This window comes from Dipteris shenzhenensis, chromosome 7 (genome assembly GCF_047967505.1).
Source record: "Dipteris shenzhenensis isolate YYH24624 ecotype China chromosome 7, Dip_SZ_1.0, whole genome shotgun sequence".
Classification (NCBI taxonomy): Eukaryota; Viridiplantae; Streptophyta; class Polypodiopsida; order Gleicheniales; family Dipteridaceae; genus Dipteris; species Dipteris shenzhenensis.
Window position 1 is genome coordinate 49,695,417 of NC_141602.1, and position 17,918 is coordinate 49,713,334.

General features: G+C 50.0%; 1 protein-coding gene across 3 annotated transcripts in view; it reads right to left on the reverse strand.

The window, feature by feature from the left end:
* The window catches only part of LOC147900451 (uncharacterized), a 304,188-nt gene that overhangs the window by 37,291 nt on the left and 248,979 nt on the right, over window positions 1–17,918 (reverse strand). For all 3 annotated transcript variants that reach the window (XM_087377091.1, XM_087377090.1, XM_087377088.1), the window contains one exon: window positions 5,586–5,660. In XM_087377091.1, coding sequence (XP_087233217.1) covers window positions 5,586–5,660 — 75 coding nt within the window. The remainder of the gene's footprint in view (window positions 1–5,585; window positions 5,661–17,918) is intronic.

Genomic DNA, 17,918 nt, shown 5'->3' on the forward strand with positions numbered 1-17,918 from the left:
CTCCCCCTTCCCTTCAGCCCCCGCTCCCTCTCCTCCCCATCTCAGCCTGTTCCTCCGCCCCCTCCCTGCCTGCTCCTCCGCCCCCTCCCTGCCTCTCAGCCCACCCCTTCCTCTCCCTCTCCTCTCCCTCTCAGCCTGCACCGCCCCCTCCCTGCCCCATCTGCCCCTCCCTCTCCTTCCTCTCCCTCTCAGCCCGCTCCCTCCCTGCCCCTCAGCCCGCCCCCTTCCTGCTCTCCTTCCTCTCCCTCTCCTCTCCCTAGCCTGCCCCCTCCCTCCCTCTCAGCCTGCCCCCTCCCCTTCAGCCTCTCGGCCTCTCCCCTTTACCCCTCCCCTCCTCGCCCCTTCCCCCCGCTCCCTCCTCACCTCCCTTCCTTGTTCCCCCCCCCCCCAAGAAAGAGACTTCTATTAAGTAAGAGAAAAAACCCGCAAGAGCAAGCTCAAAGCGGAGTACATCATGAAATCATGAGGATAAATGAAAATCCCCTCAGAGTGAGGTGGAAAACAACCAAGGCTGAGGCTGAAAGTGCCACCTCAACCCTGTAGTAGTCTCAGAGAAGAAAGGAGAATCCTTCCTTTCCCTGAAGAAAGAAGCCCTCCTAGCTGAGGCTGCACGGGAGTCTCCCTGCATACCCGTCCATACGGCCATCAAAGTATGTACGGTGTCTGTCCAGATACTAGCCAATGTGTGCGAGGGATGAACCTGAGTACCCTCCAAAGCCTCTGTGCATTTGGCTCTCCAGATATGCCAGGATGCTATGCTCGCTAGAATCTCCCAAGAAGTATCCACAAAGGCATGTATAGCTGTAAAAGGATGGTGCCACATCCAACGAACAGGACTCAATCCGATGACATCGAACTGAAATGGCCCGAGAGGAGTCAAATCTCTCATAGAAAACCTGAGGTCCTGTAAGAGAAAGCCAAGCCACCGAACCCCATGTCATAAAAAATGGGGAGTGGGCAAAGTGACTGAAAATCTTGCTTACCCCCATCCAAATCATCCTCGCCTGTCTGCAATCCCATATGCAATGCTGAATAGTCTCCGAAGCAGAGAGGCATCATGGGCAAGTCGGGTCGGCTCCGAACCTGGACCTCCAAAGGTTCACTACAATCCCACCATGGATAGAAAGCCAAAAGAAGATAGTGATCTTTCTATTCCTGTGGGATTTCCAGAGTCTCCTCCAGAAGCACCTCTGCAGATCCGCAGTGATATCAAATGTTTCCCAATGAGGAACTCTGGAAGGTCTCCAACCTCTACTACTAAGCTGAAATCTCGTGGCATTACTGACCGTGTAACGAAAGAAGGGGATGCTCTTGCTGGTCTTTATGGTCTCTTAACAAGGTATGTCTCAACTTTGGGACAATAAAGCCTATAACCAATGGAGGTCCACTGTTAAATGCTAGACCCTAGTCAAATAGTGCCTAACTGACCAATAGGAGAATATACGCATTCTTTTTAAAGAACTTGAAATTTCAGCAAATAAAAATATGCAATAAATGAATTGCCAAGCAAGTGGACATGTATTTTGTGAAGGGAAGTGACATCATAACTGTTGCATAGGCTTTCCTCCTCCATTTTGTTTGTTAATTTGGGTTCACTGGCCTGGCTTTTCACTTACGAGGCCTTAGCTATTTATCAAGATTTTGGATTTCTCCTAGGCTATCATGGTTTGTGACCATGACGTACAATACTTTCGACTTCATGTCGCCCCTATCTCCTAGCATAGACCTGCTCATGCATAAGTGGAAATTAGTTGGGAGATTGTATCGAGCATCACTACCTAGCACATAATATTACATTTGGACATCTAGATGCATAGAGCTAGTGATGGCACCAGGTCCACCGAGTCATATGTTCGCTAGTATCTAGACATATATTGTACACTCTAACGGCTAAAGATGCATGAATTTGTGGGTTTGCTTTGGCTAGGAGGATGATTTTTCTCAGAGAATGGAGATTGTCCTTTTTTTAATGAGACCATCACAAGCTTGAGGGGTTATTTCCAGCCATAGCCCTCTTCTTATCAGGTTTTTGATTTGCTCAAACTTTTTGAATGGTATTTTACTTGGGTTTTTCATGCTTTGTAGGATGTATCGATGCCTCGAGTTTCTTTCATACTTAATAGATGCCTATTTGAAGCAAAAAAAGCAAAGAGAAGGATGAAATAGTTGTATTATTGACATAAAAAGATTAAATGAAGAGACATTTACAAATGCCTAGTATAAATGAACATTTTAAGGATTTGCCTCCTAGCAGCACATCCATCCCTCAGCCAGAAAGATGGCTGTTTGAGTCATCTATAAGGCACAATTCCACCATGTTGGCTGACATCATCTAGTCAAAGATGACAGCCTTCTCCTCCTCCTCCCCTAGCACCAGCTGACATGGGGCCCAAGGCTCCCATATATTCTATGATGAAATCCTCCTCCTCTGCTGTATTAGCCTGAGCAAGCATATGTTTCACCCATTGCAGAATCATTGCAAGAGAGTCTTTGATATAAGCCAATTGCACTCATTTGGGCCAGTCACCAAGTGCCCACCATTCTTCCTCTACACCCACTTTTTCTTTGAAACCTTCTTCACCCATCTCTATTTGTCTAGGTATGCATGTCTACTTATCATGTTAATTGCCACAAGGACATAGATCCATGTGGTATTTTGAATTTATTGTTGGACCATTACTAGAGACCTTTGGCTGATCTCAACCATGGCCATCATGGCAAGAGGGGATGGTTGATTTCATCCCCTATCATGTCAAGCACAACGAAGTTGGAGAGGAAGGTAGCTCCACCAATCTGCATGGGAACTCCCTTGATGGCTCTTAGGGGCACAATCTTCCATTGGTCCACCATTCTAACCAAAAAATGCACTGGCTTGATGAGGCTCATAATTGCACAATACTAAGAGAGAAGACTTAAGAAGAGGATACCTAAACAAAAGGACTTGAAAACTTGTGATGAACTCGGATTGGAAAAACACACTAACTCTGCGGTGAAAACTGGTACTGAGTAACGATGAACTGAATTAGGCAATGAACTGAACTCAGGCTGGAGTTGTGCAACAATGAACTAAGGCTGAGGCTGTGTGGGGACCTTCAATGAACGATTTTTCGGGGTGGCTGAAGCTCAAACGACTGATTTTTTGGAGCCAATGAAGAAGCTAAAGCTGAGTGGCGAGAACTAGACCAAGAGAGCATTGCGACGAAATTTAGCTTCCACGGAGTATCTTGGGGAGCAGGACCCGCCGACCTCTTAGTGGCTTGCAGATTGGTAGGAGAGTGCATGACTTGACCTCTAGCCACTGAGATCCACAGAGATGACTTCTCCTATGACTCCTCCAGGTAGGATTGGAAGGGGATAGGATAACTAGATAGTTCTTCTAGACCATTGGCCCTCGTTAAGCATGGACACAGTTACAGTGCTTGCGAGATGAGAGAAGCCTAATGCACATGAGAATCTAGAGACGACCATTATATTCTATTGACAATTGTTTTACTATGAGTCGTTGTCCTCCCAAGACCTTGTAACTCAGGAGTCAGTCTCTACACACGTATCGCCAATGGTCTCTCCGAGCATGATTAGGTAGGTGGAGACCCCGTTCACTTATAGGGAACTCTGCGAGGCCCTCAAGGCACTCCCTATGCAGAAATGCCCTGTGAGGATGGACTAACACCATTATTCTTTAGATGCTTTTGGATGTGCATATAGACACCCTTGCATATAACCTTCCACGTGATTTTTGATTCTGGCTCCCTTCCCCAATCATTGAGCCAAGGGTGGATTTGTTTGATCCCAAAAGGGGGAGATCGATCAGTCATTTGACAGTGGTTCCCGATCGCCCTACTAGATACCACCTATAAGATCTTAGCCAAGATCTTGAGTCTAGAGTTTGGAAGTGTCTATTTGGGGGACACATTCCGGCCAGCCCTTGGTGGTGTCATGAGGAGTTTGAGCGCCAACCCCTCCTCTAGCATTTGGAGGTTTAGTAGACACACATTGGTTGGGTGCAATGGGACATTGGCCCGAACAGATATTTTGAAGCATGGAGCTGTCTCCCCACCAGGACAAAGGCATGTGTGTGAGCCGTCTCTCATAAAAGGGGGGAAGGCACGCAAGATGCCAGAGCTAGACTCCACCGTCCGTGAGTCTTGGAGGGATGGTTTGCATAGAGCCTTAGCTCCCCCACGCGAGCATGGACAACTCTCTAGGATAGAAGTTCCCTTGAGGATTCATTATTTGCATTGAACCCTCAGATTCATGCACTATAGTGTGGGGCTCGAAGGCCTTCTCGAGCTAGAGATAGATGGAGACCCAGAGATGGATGACCCCCTCGACTTGCTCAAGTGGAAAAGGATCAGGGTGGTGGGCCCTTTGGACAACGATGGACCATCAACCCAATGACGGTCACTTTGGGTCAAGACAAGTTGCGGTGGCACCTTTGGTTGTGGGAGGGCCAGTCCTTTTGCGAGGTGCAGTGGGATCCGGGAAGTGGTTTTGGCAGTCACGAGTAGGGTGTTGAGGTGCCCTTCTTCTCGTACATGACATGCATTGGTCATCACTTAAACTCCTTCAAGAGAGAGGCATTGGATCGAGCAGCTGCTGCAGGAGGTCATCTCTAGATTTTGGTCGCATTTGTGGATCAGCTACCAACCATGGAAGATTACGTATTCTTTTGGATGGCTGCCCATGAAGGATAGCCCATCGTCTCATGGTTGGAGCAGATGCACGTTGATGGAAGGTGCCGCTGATGCGTGGATAGTAATCTTGAGATGATCCCGCATTGTCCGTGGAGCTACCTCACAGCACAAAGGATAATGGTAGGGGGCCATCCATCTGGATCGTGGCTAGGACACGGAGGATGCAGCGGGACTTCACTTGGGGCATGGTCTTCCTGATCGAGGTACAAGATGCAACTCATTCTTACCGGGCATCGTCATGTTTCTTTACCACCACAAGACAGTATTTGGGAGATGGTATCCAACATCACTGCTTGGAACATCTAGGTTGCCCATTGCAGCTTGGGGTGATGGGAAGCACCTAAGTCCCCCCAGCAGCCACCCTCGTTGGCATCTGGCAAGATATTATCTACACCTACGCCCCATATGGAAGCACGGGATGTCAAGATCTTAGACAACCACTGAGAAGTAGGAGCATTTTGCAAGATGTGGCCTGAGGTGTCTTCTAAGTATTTAATAAGTGAGGCATTCGTTGGATGTATAGTCCTCCACCTTGGTTGTTGGCCCGTATTTCAAAGATTCCCTAGGTAGTGAGATGGGTTCTTTGAAAGACAGCCAGATTTCAACAATCAGCGCCATATGGATTGCTAATTTGTATGATTGGTTTTTCAAGCATTCATAGAAAGTCCTCTTCTCCGGGGGGGAAAAATAGCAACTACTAAAGCCTTAATCATATCCCAACCATTCTATAGTCCTTTCAACATTCCAGAAAAAGGCACGATTGCAGCTGGGTGCAGCTATTATACGCACGATAAAGTAAACAACAAAAGATTATTCTATGATTAAGAGTTTGAATCCTAGTATTTCCTTTGAAAACTATTAATTTGTCTTTAAATTAATGAAGAGACTTACTTGATTTTCTGCAGCGTTGTCATTCTTGAGCCATGCTCGGGCAACCAAAAAGTCCAATTCTTGCTTTGCACTTACCTGTTCCAAAAGTGTGTCACTATCTAGCCAAAAGTTCCCATTACATTTGTGCTAGAAAAATGAAGAAGTAGCATTTCAGCTCGTGAGAAAGTACAAAAAGCCCCAATCCTATACTGGAAAAGCTTAACCAAAGGATTCACAAAAACATGTCTTTAATAACAATATTGATAGTTCTTAGGAACACTAGGCAGTCAAATGGCCTCGTGGTATTGATACATTGCTTGGAAAAATAACACCTAGGGATGGGCGAGCAAGTAAAGAAGCCATGTAGCTGAGATACCATCTAGTGTTTTACTTCTCTGTGCTCCTCATGAACTAAGCCTATGCTCTGCTTTCCTTAGCCTATCCTCCTAAGAATGTGTTCACCTTGTAAATCCAGCATTAGCTATGTGACTTCACTTCATAACAATGGTGATGCCCTGTTCTTTTGACTCCCTTTGGTCTGCCCTTTTGATACTAGTCAGCTTGGCTTCATACCAGTGGAATGCTCATCCCCATCCATTTGGCTCCAAGCTGAGCCTATAGCTCCACCCCACTCCACCTGGTTTCGCATCAAGCTCCTCTCATGTCTCCAAAATAACCATATATGCACAACTGTTATCACCAATATATCTTTTTGGCCCCCCCAAAGAGAGAAGGAAAATTTATTAATGCTTTAAAAAACCAATCATACAAATCAGTTATCTGTCTTGGAAGCAAAACAAGTAACAAAACAGGCGGTCAACCAACCTGTTCACAGAGAACGCAGCTCACTGCATGGAAAATCTCTGAAAAAAGAACTGACAAACAGGGTGGAGGATTGTACAATCAGCGAATGCCTGCTCTGTGAAAATGTAGAAGACACCTGCATGCCAAACCTTGCAAATACATGTGCGCCTCTTGGCAGTCACTTGAGATCCCACCATCCTTTGCTCCCATGTGGTATGCAAGGTGTCAATGTTATCCTTCCAGAAGGTAATGAGGGTAGGACTTGCTGGCCACCCATCACAAAACTACAACTGGTGATCAAGACCTGAAAGTTTCAGAAAGCAGTGGTCGCTGCTGCTGCTCCCCGCCCCTCCTGCTACCCTCCTCCCTGGCCCCTCCTTCCCCTCCTTGCTGCCTCCTCCCTCCCCTCCCCGCGCGCTGCCTTCTCCCCTGCGCGCTGCCCCTCCTTCCCCTCCCCCCTACCTGCTGCTCCCTCCTCTCCCCGCACTGCAGCCTGCTCCCCCCGCGCTGCTGCCTGCACAGCCCCCCCCCCCCCCCCCCCCGCTCTTTCTTGCTTCCCCCCCCTGCTCTTGCTTCCCCCCCCCTCTCCTCTACTCCTCCTCTCCTCTATCCTCCCCTCCTTTCCCTTCCTCCTCCCCTATTGCTGCCCCCCCTTTTCTCCTCCCCTCTTGCTGCCCCCCCTTTCTCCTTGCTGACTCCTCCTTCCTTGCTCCTTCCTCGCTCTCCCTCGTTCCTTTCACCCTCTCTTCTATCTGGAGTACCCCTTTTCTCTTTTAGGGGTCTCCTGGGTTTCAGGAAAGCGGACGGAGTTATTTTTTTTGTTTTGAATGGGCCTTTCCCACCTCGATTGACGAATGGGTTTCCATTCAGTCAATCCATCTCCGCTCACACTAGCCGCGAGAACCGTCACTTTCTCAAAAGATGAGTTGCAACAGTTGCAAAAGGATTTCGAGCATGAGTGTTCCACAACTCTCTTCGCATGCATCCATGGCTCCCACCCCTCCAAGTCACAAGCTAGAGATTGGATGCTTGCGGCACTTCCCCAGGAAATCGCCCCCACCTTAAGGATGTTTGTTTGTTGGGACAAGGTTTCTTTCAGGTGTGCCTAGATTCCCCGGACGTCACACGAGACCTGCTACAGGCCGGGTTTCTATCTCTAGGCTATAGGAGGATTTTTTTGTTTCCCTTTAAATTGGGCTTTGACCCAGTTGAAGAGTACAAGCAGGGAGTTTCTGTTTTCATTAGGTTCCCTGGTCTCCCCTCAGTTTATAACTGGCTTCTTTCAGTTATTGGCGAGAGGTTTGGTGTGGTAGCAGAGATCCCCTCTCTTCCTGGCGAGTCCTCTTCTTCTGCTGAGGTGGTCAGGATGGATGGGGTACCCAGGGTTAGGGTCATTGTCCAGGACCCTAATATTTCAGATGGCCATATCATGCTACAGCGACCCGATGGGTCTTTCTTCCGCCAGAGATTTGAGGTTGCAGGTCGGCAGGTTCAATGCAAGATTTGCAGATCCTCGGGGCACTTCACCAGAGATTGCCCAAAGAAGAAAAAGAGGCCCAGAAAGCAATCAGCTCGTACTAGCTTACGACAGAGAGCAGGAGTAGGACCTACCGCTCCATAGGCACCGCCTCATACACGGGCTCCCCCCCCTCCTAGGGCTACTCGAGTATCTCCTGCACCCTGCACCACCTCTGGCCCACGGTGGATTCCGGTCGCGGTTAGGCCCTCTACTTCAGATCACACCTCCACCGCTTCGGAGGCTACCCCCTTGGAGCCTCGGGAGGAGACTAGTGTTTAGGAGCCTTGTTCGACTCTACCCCTAGATCAGGCTGTACCTTCCTCAGCAGCGCAGATTGTTGGCACCTTGTCCACAGCACTTCTTGATCAGGGAAGGGGATCTTACATTCTCTCCCTGCTTCGGTAGGAATCCTTCGTACCCCCTCCCCAGGACTGGCTCAGCGGAACTCTTTTTTCGCTCTGGAGGACCTCTCTGACCTCCCAGATGATGATTTTGTACCTTCCACTTTCGGAGAGCCAGTTATTGGTATCCCTTTTGAGAGATCCTTCTCTCTCTCACCTGTGGATTTTCCTCCCCTTGGACCTCGTGTATATGGCAGAAGGCCACAGCTCTGATGGAGGGTTCTTTTTCTGCCACTAGGTCGGGTAAGGTATTCCAACCCGCTTCCTCCCGCCGATGAGGATAGCCAGTTGGAATATACAGGGATTGGGCGGCATCCCTCATCGCCGTCGCAGACAGCTGATCAGGAATCAGCTCCCTCCACGTGTTTCAGGTGGTTCCCTAGACATTCTTTTTCTTCAGGAACACAAACTGGATGTCAGAGATTGCTCCAAGTCAGGTAAGCTGCTTTCAGGCACTGCTTTCAGGCAGGACTTTTTGGCTTCCTGCCTTGGGAACCAAAGGAGGTACATGCATATCAGTTTCAGATTCTATTCTCCCTCTGATCATTGGACACGGTACCATAACCCCCTCCAGGACCCAATGGGTTTTACTTCTGATTGACGGACGTAAGGTTGGTTTCCTTAACCTCTATGCTCCGAACAATAGAGGGGACCGAGTTCTATTCTAGAAAGAGTTGCTCTCATGGGCTGACATTGCAGATTCTTGGATTATTGGAGATGACTTCAACATGGTTGAGGCACCTTCTGATAAGCAAGGGGGCAGAGAAGGTGGTATTCATTCCCTCGAGAGAGCAGCTTGGGATGCCTTCTTGTTCAGATTCAGTGGTAGAGATGTTTGGTCAGATGATGCATTTCATATTCAGCCTCAGTCACTTTTGTTTTCATGGCCGAACCATAGGGTGCAGATGCCTATCCTTGCTCGGATTGACAGATTCTATGTGGATGACTGGGCTCTTGATAGAGGGGGGACAGTTTGCATTGCACCTGGTGTTTCCACTTCCGACCATTTTCCGGTAGTTTTGTCCATCTCAGAGGCCCATCTGAGAGGACGGTCTCACAGTATCAGGATCCCCGATGCCTTATACACGGATGAGACTCTCATAGAAGCAGTGTTGGAGATCTGGGTTTCTCACATGCAAGGGGGGGTGGCCGGTCCTTCACATGTGGCCACAGCACTTGCCAGTATCAGTGACTTTTATCACTCCGTTGCTAGTGCTCGGCGAGGTGAGGTACTCAAGTGGGAGATTGGTATCCGCCGACAATTGGCAACCTTGCAGAGAGAGGAGTAGAGACGACCATCAGATGCTTGGATACAGGAGAACCTTGCTGCGGCAAGGGCTCACTCTTGCAGACATTGCTTGATCAAAGAGCAGAGTATGCCTTCCATGCACGGGAGTCATTTTGGATACAGATGGGAGGGAGATTCAATAAACACTTTTTCTCTACACTTGGTCCCAGACATAGTAGAGAGTGTGTCAAGCAGCTTATTGATTCTGACGGCGTTTTGCAGTCTCATTCAGATACCGTCATGCATTTAGCGACAGATTTCCATGCCTCCCTTCTTTCCGCAGATCCTAACACACAGGCCAGAGATGTGGCTAGAGAGGAAATTTGGAAGAGTTTACCTGTGTTGGTCACACCAGAGATGATAGGCTCACAGCAGGAGCTTCTTGACTGTGAGTTGGTTGATGACATTGCTATTTTTATTGAGGCCTCTTTGCAGTCACTTGATTCTTTCCGGACAACCTTGGATATTTTTTGCTCAGCTGCAGGGGCACACATTAACTGGTATAAATCCTTCGGCTTTTGGATCAGTGAGGAGGACACTCCAGCAGACTGGGGAGTTGCCATTGGCTTTTCTTGGATTCAGAGGGGTGTTCCTGTCAGATATTTGGGATGCAAGGTAGGTTTGGGCATCTCTCCAGCACAGTAGTTTGCCACAGTACTAGAGAGAATAAGGAAAAAGCTCCTTTTTTGGAGCTCAGCCAAACTCAGTGAACCAGGTTCTCTTGGCCACTGCCTGGTTTGTGTGTTCTTGCTGGTGTCTTGCATCACTCAGCTCATTAGAACAATCATGAATTTTTTATGGAGTGGACTTGATGGCACAGCAGATGTTGCAGTGAGGGTGGCCTGGGAGACCATTATTCTCCCTACATGTGAAGGGGGCCTTAATATCATTGACTCGGACTTGAAGTGCAGGGCATTGCTTTGTAAGGTGGTGGTGAGGGGACTCATGCCTGGGCAGGAACCTTGGAAGGAGTACTTTTTTGGACGCATTCAGGCTTGCACACCAACCTTGGGAGATGATTGGGTGGACAGCCCTCGCCCCTCTTAGATCTCCTACCTCTCCTCTCATGACTGCCATCTTGAAAGCTTGGGGGAGCTTCACGAACACTCTTCGAAGGGTTCCGCCCTCTACCCTCGAAGAGATTGATAGGTAGCCAGTCATTTGGAACGATAGTATACTGGATGAGCATGGCAGACCACTGGGCACTTCTCATTACATGCAGTGGTCTAGATGGGAGAGAGGCCCCGCCTACACAATAGGCACTTGGAAGGCATTTATCAGGCTACCTGAGGATCAGAGACTGCAGTCCGTGAGTCACCTCAGAGGGGTAGCACGCAGGATTCAGCAGATAGATGCAGCCATCCCGATGGAATGGACAGTTGAGTTGCCTATTACTTCCACCACTTGGATAGGAGCTTTTTCGAGGACAGCAGTTCGTTTGCAGGTGATCGCTCTTCGAGGTCTCGGAGAAGATGCACTGGTCTTTGACGTTGGGGATGGAGGTATACTCTGTAGATCCACGGATGATATTCTTCTAGAGGTTGCCTTTCAGCCTGTCAGGATTGATGGTTTTGTGGACCATGGAGCGGGCTTGCAGTGGTACTTAGACCCCGACCCTCTCCTCTTGGCCCTCCGATCCTGGAGATTGTGGTTATATGCAGGTGCACCTATCAGGTGCTTGCAGTGGGACCCAGGAGAGTGGGAGAGGATAGACCATGGGCACCGAGAGAGGGGGATTCCTTTCTTTCGTTTCACGGTTGGTAATGCCAAGAGATTCAGCTGAACAATAGGGGCTGGATTCCCTCCAGAGCCCCCCATTTGGACAGCTTCTTCATCACCGCAGATTTGTGTAGGAATTTCTGGAGGAGGCTCTGGAAATCCCTCAGAAATAGAAAGATCACTCTTTTCTTTTGGCTTTCTATTCATGGAGGGATTGCAGTGAACCTATGGAGATCACGATTTGGGGCTGATCCCACTTGCCCTTGCTGTCATTCTGCAAAGGAGTCAGTGCGACATTGCCTTTGGGACTGCAGTCAAGCAAGGACTATTTGGAAAGGGGTTTCTCGGATACTCAGCATTTTTCATACTTCCCCTTTCTTCATGGCTTGGCGCTCGATCGCATGGTTATTCCTTACTGGGCCCCAGGTGTTTTATGAGGGTGAGCCTTCTTCTTGGGCACTATCGGTCCGCCCGCAGGTGATAGAACCCTGCTCTCTTCAGGATGTACCACTTACTCCCTTCAGAGCTTCTCATGCTTCAGTGGACACCTCTTAGAAGATTTTGGCTAGCATTTCCTCTTGGCACATTTGGAGAGCCAGATGTATAGAGGCCTTGAATGGCACCCAGATACACCCTTCCACAGGTGTTCACGGGTATTTGGACTAACACGGTTCACACTTTGATAGCCATTTGGGCTAGCATGCAGGGCCCTTCACGGGCAGCCTCTGCTAGAAGGACTGCATTGCTTCGAGTTTGGAAGGGTTCTCCCTTTTTCTCGGAGGTTTCTACCGGATTGAGATGGCACTATCAACCCCAATCCTTTCTTTTTGGCTCTTGAGCTTTTCATGCATTGCATGGTGTATCCCGTATGGAGCTTGCTCTAACGGTTCTCTTTAATACTTAATAGAAGTCTATTTTTGCACCCCAAAAAAAAACTACAACTGGTGACCAGATGTTCCAAGCAGTGCCCCAAATATTGTCCTCTGGTGAGGATACTAGCCGTTTTTCCGAGTAGTAGTCACTTCCTAAACTTCAATTATTCCGAGGAGCCTCTATCTCTGAATATTGTGGCTGGTATAACTGTTGACTCTGTGCCAACATGAACTTATGTAGAAAGGAAAGGTGTTACAACTTTGTGTTACAACTTCTAGATACAACTTTGTGTTACGACTTTGTGTAACAACTTTGTGTTACAACTTCTACATGTAGAGAGAGAATGTGTTACGACTTTGTGACACAACTTTGTGTTACAACTTTGTGTAATGTGTTACGACTTTGTGACACAACTTTGTGTTACAACTTCTATATGTAGAGAGAGAATGTGTTACAACTTTGTGTTACAACTTTGTGATACAACTTTGTGTTACAACTTTGTGATACGACTTTGTGTTATATGCAGAGAGAGAAGCTCTCCAACTTGTATAAATACCCCATAATGGAATGAAGCCCACACTCTTTGGGGCATTGTGTTGAGTCTACTTTAATATTCCAAGCATTTGTCTCAAGTGTCCATGCTTCCTTACACTGCACGTCCAAAAGCATGTCCTAACCTTGCAACTCCTCCTCCCCTCTCCTCCAACCTTGCAACCCATCCTCTCCCTCTCCTCCTCCCTCCTCCTCCTCCCTCCTCCTCCTCCTCCTCTCTCCTCCTCCTCCCTCCTCCTCCTCCTCCTCTCTCCTCCTCCTCCCTCCCCCTCCTTCCTCCTCTCCCTTCTTTCCCCCATGCTCTTACACCCTCTTCCTCTCCCACTCCTATGCTCCCCTAAACCCTTTGTTCCTCAACCCTTAAACTCCATGATCTACGAGGGAGACGAGTTCTCCGCAGAGCTGCCGCCGCCGCCCCCGCGCACCCCCCGCCCCCGCGCACCCCCCACCCCCCCGCTCCGTCGCCCGCCAACTCTCTCTAACCCCCGCCGCCCCCTCTCTAGCCCCTGCCCGTGCCACTCCCCTGCCCCGCCCCACCCCGCTAGCGGCCAAGCCGCTTGCCCCCGCTCATGCCACTCCCTCGCCCCGCCACCGCCCCCGCCCGCACCACTCCCCCACCCCGCCAACAGCCAAGCCGCGAGCGACGGCGGCCGCGCGCCCAACCCACCTCACCCGCCCCGGCTCACGCCACTCCCTCGCTCATGCCACTCCCTCGGTCCCCGCCGCCCAACCCCGCTCACGCCACTCCCCCGCCGCCCAACCCCGCCCCGCTCCCCGCGCGCCCAACCCACCTCACCCGCCCCCGCTCACGCCACTCTCCCGCTCACGCCACCCCCCTGTGAAAACCCACCCCCCCTGTGCAAAACCACCCCCCCTGCGTAAAACCCCCTCCTGCAAAACCACCCCCTGCAACCACCACCACCCCCGGGCGTCGCCGTCGGGACGCCCCTCCATAGGAACAAAAAAAAAACAAATGTTTGCTCTTTCCTACTGCTTTCGTAGGAAGAGCTGGGTATTCTATGTTTGTAGGGTTCCGAGGCTTTTTGTCACCTACAGATATATTGGGATTGTCGGTTGTAGTATATGTGTAGCTTAGGACCTCGAGTCGTGTTCCGGTGAGAGACGTAGGCTTAAGTGTGGTAAGCAAACAAAGTGCATGCATGTGTAAAAGGAACGTAAATCATCTTTGTTGAGGTAATGAAGGCTTTCGCCTTCATTGGGGGTTGTAGGGTTTAGGAGGAGTTTAAGGGTTAGAAGGAGGTTCCACGGTTCAGAAGGAGGTTCCAGGGTTCAGAAGGAGGTTCCAAGGTTTAGAAGGAGTCCATGGTTAGAAGGAGGATCCAAGGTTCAGAGTAGAGTACATGGTGGAGAACTCGTCTCCCTCGTAGATCATGGAGTTTAAGGGTTGAGGAACAAAGGGTTTAGGGGAGCATAGGAGTGGGAGAGGAAGTGGGTGTAAGAGCATGGGGAAGAGAAGGGAGAGGAGGAAGGAGGGGGAGGGAGGAGGAGGAGAGAGGAGGAGGAGGAGGGAGGAGGAGAGGGAGAGGATGGGTTGCAAGGTTGGAGGAGAGGGGAGGAGGAGTTGCAAGGTTAGGACATGCTTTTGGACGTGCAGTGCAAGGAAGCATGGACACTCGAGACAAATGCTTGGAATACCAAAGTAGACTCAACACAATGCCCCAAAGAGTGTGGGCTTCATTCCATTATGGGGTATTTATACAAGTTGGAGAGCTTCTCTCTCTGCATGTAACACAAAGTCGTATCACAAAGTTGTGTCACAAAGTCGTAACACATTCTCCTAACAACTTTGTGTTACAACTTCTACATGTAGAGAGAGAATGTGTTACGACTTTGTGACACAACTTTGTGTTACAACTTTGTGTAACAACTTTGTGTAACAATAACCATGTCGATCGAGAAGGTGTGAAGCCCCTCTATCAGTCAGGTTGCCATACTGAAGTCCCTTTGCATCGTCTGCGACCTAGCCACGATCTGGAGGGCTTCCTGCTAGATCCTCAATGATGTGGGGCAGCTCCACAGCAATGTGAGACTTGTTAGAACATGAAGTCAAAGTGAGTGTTCTAGGCGTGGTTTTCTAGTCTAGTGAGTCCTAGACATAGAGATGCCCAATCCTACCTAGCATCCCAGATACCTGACAGGAACACCCCTCTGAATCCAAGAAAAGCCAATGCCAACTCGCCAGCCTGGAGTGTCCTCATCGCTGATCCAAAAGCCAAAGGATTTATGCCAGTTAATATGTGCCCCTGCAGCTGAGCAAAAGATATCCAAGGCTGTCCGGAAAGAATCAAGTGACTACGAAGAGGCCTCAACAAAAATAGCAGTGTCATCAGCCAACTCATAGCCAAGAAGCTCCTGCTCTTGTCTCAGCGGCAATCTCACCCCATAAAGATCAGCCTCAGATCTAAGGTAAATACTCATAGCTTCTGCCACAAATAGAAAGAGGAAGGGTGCTAAAGGGCACCCCTGACGAACTGACCTCGAAATCTGAAATATGTCACCCCTTACTCCTCCAATCAAAACCTGGCTGTGGGCTGATCTGTAAAGGGAGGCCACCCCTCTAAACCATGCATCTGAAAAACCAAATCGTAGGAGAGTGCCCTCAAGAAAACCCCAATCTACTCTGTCATTTTTTTTCCGAAAAAACAGTGCTAATTATATTACTTCGAGAACAAGATACAAGGGGTCAGCTTATAGCTGACGGGCTGCGTTCACAAATCGGACACAGCCCTAAAAGGTAGCAAAAAACCATCCTCTCACGGAGGGATAAAGCGAGTATGAATGAACAGCCATCGGGGTGGTGAGTAGTGCCACCGAGGGCCCTGCGTAGTCTGCTCGAAGAAGAGGCCCTGTGTGTCCCAAGCCCGGAGGAAGCGTCTCCGCTTCTCCTGACCGGCCCGGGAGTCTCCCTGAATCTGGTCCCACTGGCCTCTGAGGGTATGAATAATCTCACTCCAAATCTCCGCCATGATCTGGGCAGTCGATAAGGAGGTGCCACCGAGGATCTGCGCGCAGCGCGAGGTCCAGATGTGCCACCCTGTAATGCTGCTAATAATCTCCCAGACTGGCTGCCTCTCCCGAACTCCTGTATCAGCCTCTGCTAGGTGCTGTGGGATACCCTCGAGCGGTCCCCACGTCCCCTGTGTGATAAGGAAAGTGGGGTCCTGCTGACATGCCTCGAATAAGTGATGAAGACCAGGTGCGGTGCTGCACCAACAGAACGCGCCCCAAGTGATCAATCCTAGCTCTGGTACTGCGCGAGTAAGAATCCCAAAAGTCCACCGCCACACATCCTGGGCGCGAGTGCAGCTCCACAGGCAGTGTTTTGGTGTCTCCTCATCCGCATGGCAAATCTGGCAACATCCGTCCTGGCCTATCTGCCTCAACCAGCTCCCCACTGGAAGACCTTTGTGGGCAAGAAGCCACAGGAAGTATGAGATCTTCCGCGGCCGCCAGCTCTCCCACAAGGCCTTCCAGAATGCCTGTGAAAAGAACCTGGAAATACCCTGTGCGTACCAGCTGGGTCGCTGGGTAGGGGGGCGGCTCTGCATCCTCCCGAGAACTCGCCTGCCCAGAGTCGTACTGTAGGCGAAGAAGGAGGTCGGCCCCTGACCTGTCACAATCTCTGGCCACCACCACTCTCCTAGATCCCAATCAAGCTCTGACAAGGCCCGCCCCTCCCAGAGCCAAAGACGCCAAAGCTGCACCTGGTCCTGCTCGATGCTAGGGTCGGTACGTCAGACCTTCCCCAAGAGGCCTACGACCCGAACCCTCTGCCACGGGAGTAGGGGGTCGATGAGCGCACCCTCTCTCCTGAGTCGTCCATCCCCAGAAACCGCGAAGAAGGAGATAGAAGAGTCATCCAAACGTCCTGCGATCACCAGTGGAATGCCACGGGGGGTGAACTGTCCCAGCCAGCGGATGTCACCAGGCATGAGGATCTGGGGCTCAGGTGGAACCAACCAAGCAGCTGGGATCGCACTGTCGATCTCCGTGCGTCTCGCCTGGGCTCCACGTGCACCTCCAGCTGCGTCTGCAAGATCAGTCATCTCCAGATGTCTGTACGTATCCCTCCAAACACGAAGGGACCGGGCTGGCCCCCTCATCCAACCGTCCCACCTGATATGTGATCTCTCCCCCAACTGAAGGCCCTCGGCATCTCTGACCTGACCGTTCCAGATAAGCGGCTGGCGATCGATCTCCTCCTGACAGCTGGGAGGGGACTGAATGAGACTGAGACGGAGCCGCCTCCAAACCAATCTACTCTGTCATAGGCTTTTTCAAAGTCCAATAGCAGAACTGCCAGTCTCTGCGTGCTCTGCATAGCCCACTCTGTGGCTTCCCGAAAAGAAAAGATATTATAAAAAATGATCCTGCCATGCACAAAGCCTGTCTGAGTATCATGGATGAGGTCTGGAAGAAGGGGCTGCAATCGGATGCTGATCGCCTTGGCAAGGATTTTGTATAGGGTGCCCAAAAGAGTGATGGGTCTCCAATGGGATACAAAATTCATGTTGCCACCTTTCGGGATAAGGTGTATGAGTCCCTCGGTCAGTGAGTCAGGCATCTCACCCGAGTCCCAAATGCCCTGCAGGGCTGAAGTAATATGATCACCTATCATATCCTGATGCTGTGAGACCGTCCTCTCAGATGGGCCTCTGAGATAGACAAAACTATCAGAAAATGGTCGGAGGTGGAGACACTAAGTGCAATGCAAACCGTCCCCCCTCTATCAAGAGCTCAGTCATCCACATAGAATCTGTCAATCCGAGCATGGATAGACATCTGCACCCTACGCTTAGACCACGAAAACAAAAGTGACTGAGACTGAATATGAAATGCATCATCTGACCAAACATCTCTGCCACTGAATATGAACAAGAAGGCATCCCAAGCTGCTCTCTCGAGGGAATGAATACCACCTTCTCTGCCCCCTTGCTTATCGGCGGATGGTGCCTCAACCATGTTGAAGTCACCTCTAATAATCCACGAATCAGCAATGTCAGCCCAAGAGAGCAACTCTTTCCAAAAAAGAACACTGTCCCCTCTGTTGTTCGGAGCGTAGAGGTTGAGGAAACCAACCTTACGTCCGTCAATCAGAAGTAAAATCCACTGGGCCCTGGAGGGGGTGATGGTACTATGTCCAATGACCAGAGGGAGAAAAGAATCTGAAACTGATA